This window comes from Ixodes scapularis, unplaced genomic scaffold (genome assembly GCF_016920785.2).
Source record: "Ixodes scapularis isolate PalLabHiFi unplaced genomic scaffold, ASM1692078v2 PGA_scaffold12__126_contigs__length_90152505, whole genome shotgun sequence".
In the NCBI taxonomy this organism is placed as follows: domain Eukaryota; kingdom Metazoa; phylum Arthropoda; class Arachnida; order Ixodida; family Ixodidae; genus Ixodes; species Ixodes scapularis.
In genome coordinates, this window is record NW_024609838.1 from 84,099,441 (window position 1) to 84,103,165 (window position 3,725).

General features: G+C 52.2%; 1 protein-coding gene across 1 annotated transcript; it reads left to right on the top strand.

The window, feature by feature from the left end:
- Positions 1–868: 868 nt before the first annotated feature.
- LOC115319058 lies at positions 869–2,003 on the top strand. The gene is made up of 2 exons (XM_029978827.4): positions 869–911; positions 1,050–2,003. The coding sequence occupies exons 1-2, from the start codon at positions 869–871 to the stop codon at positions 1,730–1,732; spliced, it is 726 nt and encodes a 241-aa protein (XP_029834687.2). The 3' UTR covers positions 1,733–2,003.
- The last annotated feature ends 1,722 nt before the right edge of the window (positions 2,004–3,725 follow it).

Sequence of the window (3,725 nt, forward strand, 5' to 3'; positions counted from 1 at the left end):
CTCCGCAGTGGGCACTTGCACCTTAGTGGCCAGGTGCTTGGTGAGTAGCGTCGCCACTGACCCCGCCACGCGGGCCATCATACCCGCACGCAGGGGTACCTGCTTTGGTAGGTGCTTGGTGAGTGGCGTCACTACGAAGCCCGAGCCATGTAGGTTGACCCACCCACGCTTGAATGTGCGTGGCTTAACCCGTGTCCGGGGAAAAGAAGACCCTGGTGGTTGAGCTGAGCCCGGTGTACGTTTGGACCCTTAGGGGCCCCCAGGCAAGGCACTACACCGCATCAGCCCCTGCTTCTCGTAGACCGGCGTCCTGGCTTGGCCCCAACAGAATAATTCAGTCAGTCGCCCCTTCTACCCTGTTCTTCCTTCTTTCACCTTTCCTTACACCACCTTTTCTATTTTCTCCTACACTCTCTTCCTTCCTTTTTCGCCTCCTCACTCAAGGTGGCACTCACTTGCCACTCAAGGTGGCAAGGGCCAACCTTGAGTTGAAACAGGGCCTGTCCCTGAAACCACGCGCACCCTAAATAAAAGGTGTAACATTTACAGCCCTTGTCACATATTTGACACTTGAAAACTTCGGTTCCACGTACACCACAATAACTTCGATCTGACGGCACCAACTTTTACGAGAGGCTTGATGACGGTGGGATATAACATATTAAACAGCTAAAGTACTGTAGCAACCGGCTGTTCGGACAAAGGAAGAAGAGGTGGACAAGGGAGAACGAGCTGAGAGGCCGAGCTCAGAACACCGGCAGCTCCCGACCGGACTGGACGTGTATATAATATTTGTAAATAAAACTAGGTAGGGAACTTCTTTCCCTACAATTGGTGACCCGGACGTGATCCGCAAGCCACCTCCGTCATGGCTACCGATGAGGCAACACCGCTGGACATCACCGTCGTCCGCACGCTCAGGCTTCCCCGATTCTGGACAGCGGACCCACAACTTTGGTTCGCGCAAGTGGAGAGCCAATTTACAACCAGCCACATCACCTCGCAAACACAGAGGTTCCACCATGTGGTAGCGGCGTTGCCTCCCGAAACTGCCGTTGATATTCGAGACATCATCCTCGAACCACCAACAACTAACCCGTACGACAATTTGAAGGCTGAGCTCATCAAACGCACCTCGGCATCCGAGCATCAACGGCTCCAGCAGCTACTGACATCTGAAGAGCTGGGCGATCGCACACCATCCCAGCTACTGCGACGTCTTCAACAACTTCTTGGAGAGCGGGCAGCGACATTCGACCCCGCCCTGTTGCGGGAGCTCTTCTTGCAAAGACTCCCTAACAACGTAAGAATGGTTCTTGCTTCTGCATCAGGACTCGCATTAGTTCAGCTCGCCCAGTTGGCGGACACCGTGATGGAAGTCGCTGCACCGCAAGTCGCTGCCCCGCAAGTCGCTCCTATTGCGGCCACGCAATCACATCTGCTCGGTGCACCGGCAAACATCTCTGCCGCTGAAACAACGGAGGATTCTTTTCGCACGGATATCCAACAAGCGATCAAGGCCCTCACCGCACAAGTAGCCGCGCTCACTTCACGTTCACGATCGGAACATCGCCAGCGATCCACGTCCCGCCCCCGATACAGTTCGCCCTCCCAAACCCGAGCAGTATCAAGACATTCAGATATTTGTTGGTACCATCGGACCTTCGGCGACCGCGGCCGAAACTGCGTAGGACCATGCTCTGCTTTGGGAAATGCCCGCACCCACCACTAGAGGCGGCGAGTGGTGGGGGTACGCAGCTCAGCCGCTTGTTCTTCATAACAGATCGCGGCTCCGGTTTGCGATTCTTGGTTGACACCGGCGCGGAGGTGAGCGTACTACCAGTTTCTGCCGTTGAAACAAAAGGCAGGCAGACACTTACCACTCTACAAGCAGCCAATAAGACTCCAATCGCTACTTACGGTGAGCACGCTTTGTCCCTCAACATCGGACTGCGTCGAGTATTCCGCTGGGTTTTTCTCGTCGCGGACGTGTCTTATCCTATTATCGGTGCCGATTTTTACGACATTTTAACCTACTGGTTGAGATGCAACGTAAGCGCCTCGTAGATGCTACTACAAATATTGCTACACACCTCGCGTGTAAGCCTGCACGACCTCCGGACAGGCCTAACTGCTCCAGTCCAACTTAGCCGTACGAAAGTTTGCTACGAGAGTTCGGGTCTATCACTCGCCCTACCAACTTTCAGCGTCCAGTGAAGCACAATGTTGCCCACCACATCGTGACTACTGGGCCACCAACTCATGCTCGACCACGTCGGCTTCCACCAGACCGTTTAAAGATCGCGCGAGATGAATTTGATCACATGCTAGAGCTTGGCATCATTCAACCATCATCAAGTCCATGGGCGTCTCCACTGCACATGGTTCCCAATAAAAACCTTGGTGACTGGAGACCGTGCGGGGACTATTGTGCTCTGAACAACGCCACAGTCCCCGACAGGTACCCGCTGCCGTACATCACGGATTTCACGATTTCCCTTTATGGCTCAAAGGTTTTTTCTAAAATAGATCTAGTAAAGGCGTACTACCACATCCCAGTTGAGCCGAGTGACGTCCCCAAGACGGCCATCATCACACCTTTCGGTTTATTTGAATATTTTCGCATGCCTTTTGGGTTACGAAATGCAGCTCAAACTTTTCAGCGCTTCGTCGACCATGTCATCCGAGGACTTCCCTTCGTCTATGCCTACGTTGACGACCTGTTAATCTACAGCCATGACGATGAAGAACAGATTCAGCATCTTCGACTGCTTTTTCAGCGCCTTGATGAGCACGGCCTCATAATCAACAAGCAAAAATGCGAGTTTGGAGTCACGACGTTGAATTTCTTAGGCCATCAAGTGGATCACACAGGGGTCCGTCCACTTCCCGAAGAAGTCGCAGCCATTAAGGTTTTTCCACAACCAACAACCATTCATAAACTCAGAGAGTTCCTGGGTCTCATAAATTTCTATCGGCGTTTTATTCCGAACTGCGCTTCAACACTCCTGCCGCGCACTAATATGCTCAAAGGCGAACACAAGGACTCAACACCGTTAAATTGGAGCGACTCGGCTTTCCAAGCTTGATCAAAAAAACTGCTCCGACTTTACTCAACAAGATTAACAATTTAATCAAACGTTTCGTCTCCCATGCAGGAAACATCGTCAGTGAAACCTACAAGCAGGAATGAGAGAAAAAACTTCAACAGTCCTATTTAAGCAAGTCCGCGTACACATCGGAGAGCGCTGTCCTGCAGCAGCTCTCCGACAAGAACTGGCAGCCCATCGCGTTCTACTCCCGAAAACTCAGCGCAACAGAGTCACGCTATAGTACATTCGGTAGGGAGCTCCTTGCGATTCATCAAGCCATCAAACACTTCCGGCATTTCCTAGAGGGTCGTCATTTCGTCGTTTTCACCGACCACAAACCCTTAACATACGCACTGAAATCATCGAGCGACAAATCCACTCCCCGTGAGATCCGTCAAATGTCATACATATCAGAATTCACGACAGACATCCGCCATGTCAAAGGCAAAGACAACCTGGCAGCTGATGCGCTCTCGCGGGTTATCGTCACTCCCTGCTGCAGCATGGTACCCATGACAATTGATTTTGAAGCCATGGCCTCAGCTCAGCGAGATGACACCGAGCTTCAACAAGCTTTCAGCCGCATAAAAGGAGATCTCGCTAACGCTACCCTACTCGTTCACCCCTGCCAAG

Bases quoted from the DNA above. Each gene is read 5' to 3' on its own strand.
- LOC115319058 (XM_029978827.4), top strand. From the start codon at position 869: ATGGCTACCGATGAGGCAACACCGCTGGACATCACCGTCGTCC. The intron at 912-1,049 runs GCACGCTCAGGC...TGCCTCCCGAAA, and splicing joins GCTGGACATCACCGTCGTCC to CTGCCGTTGATATTCGAGAC.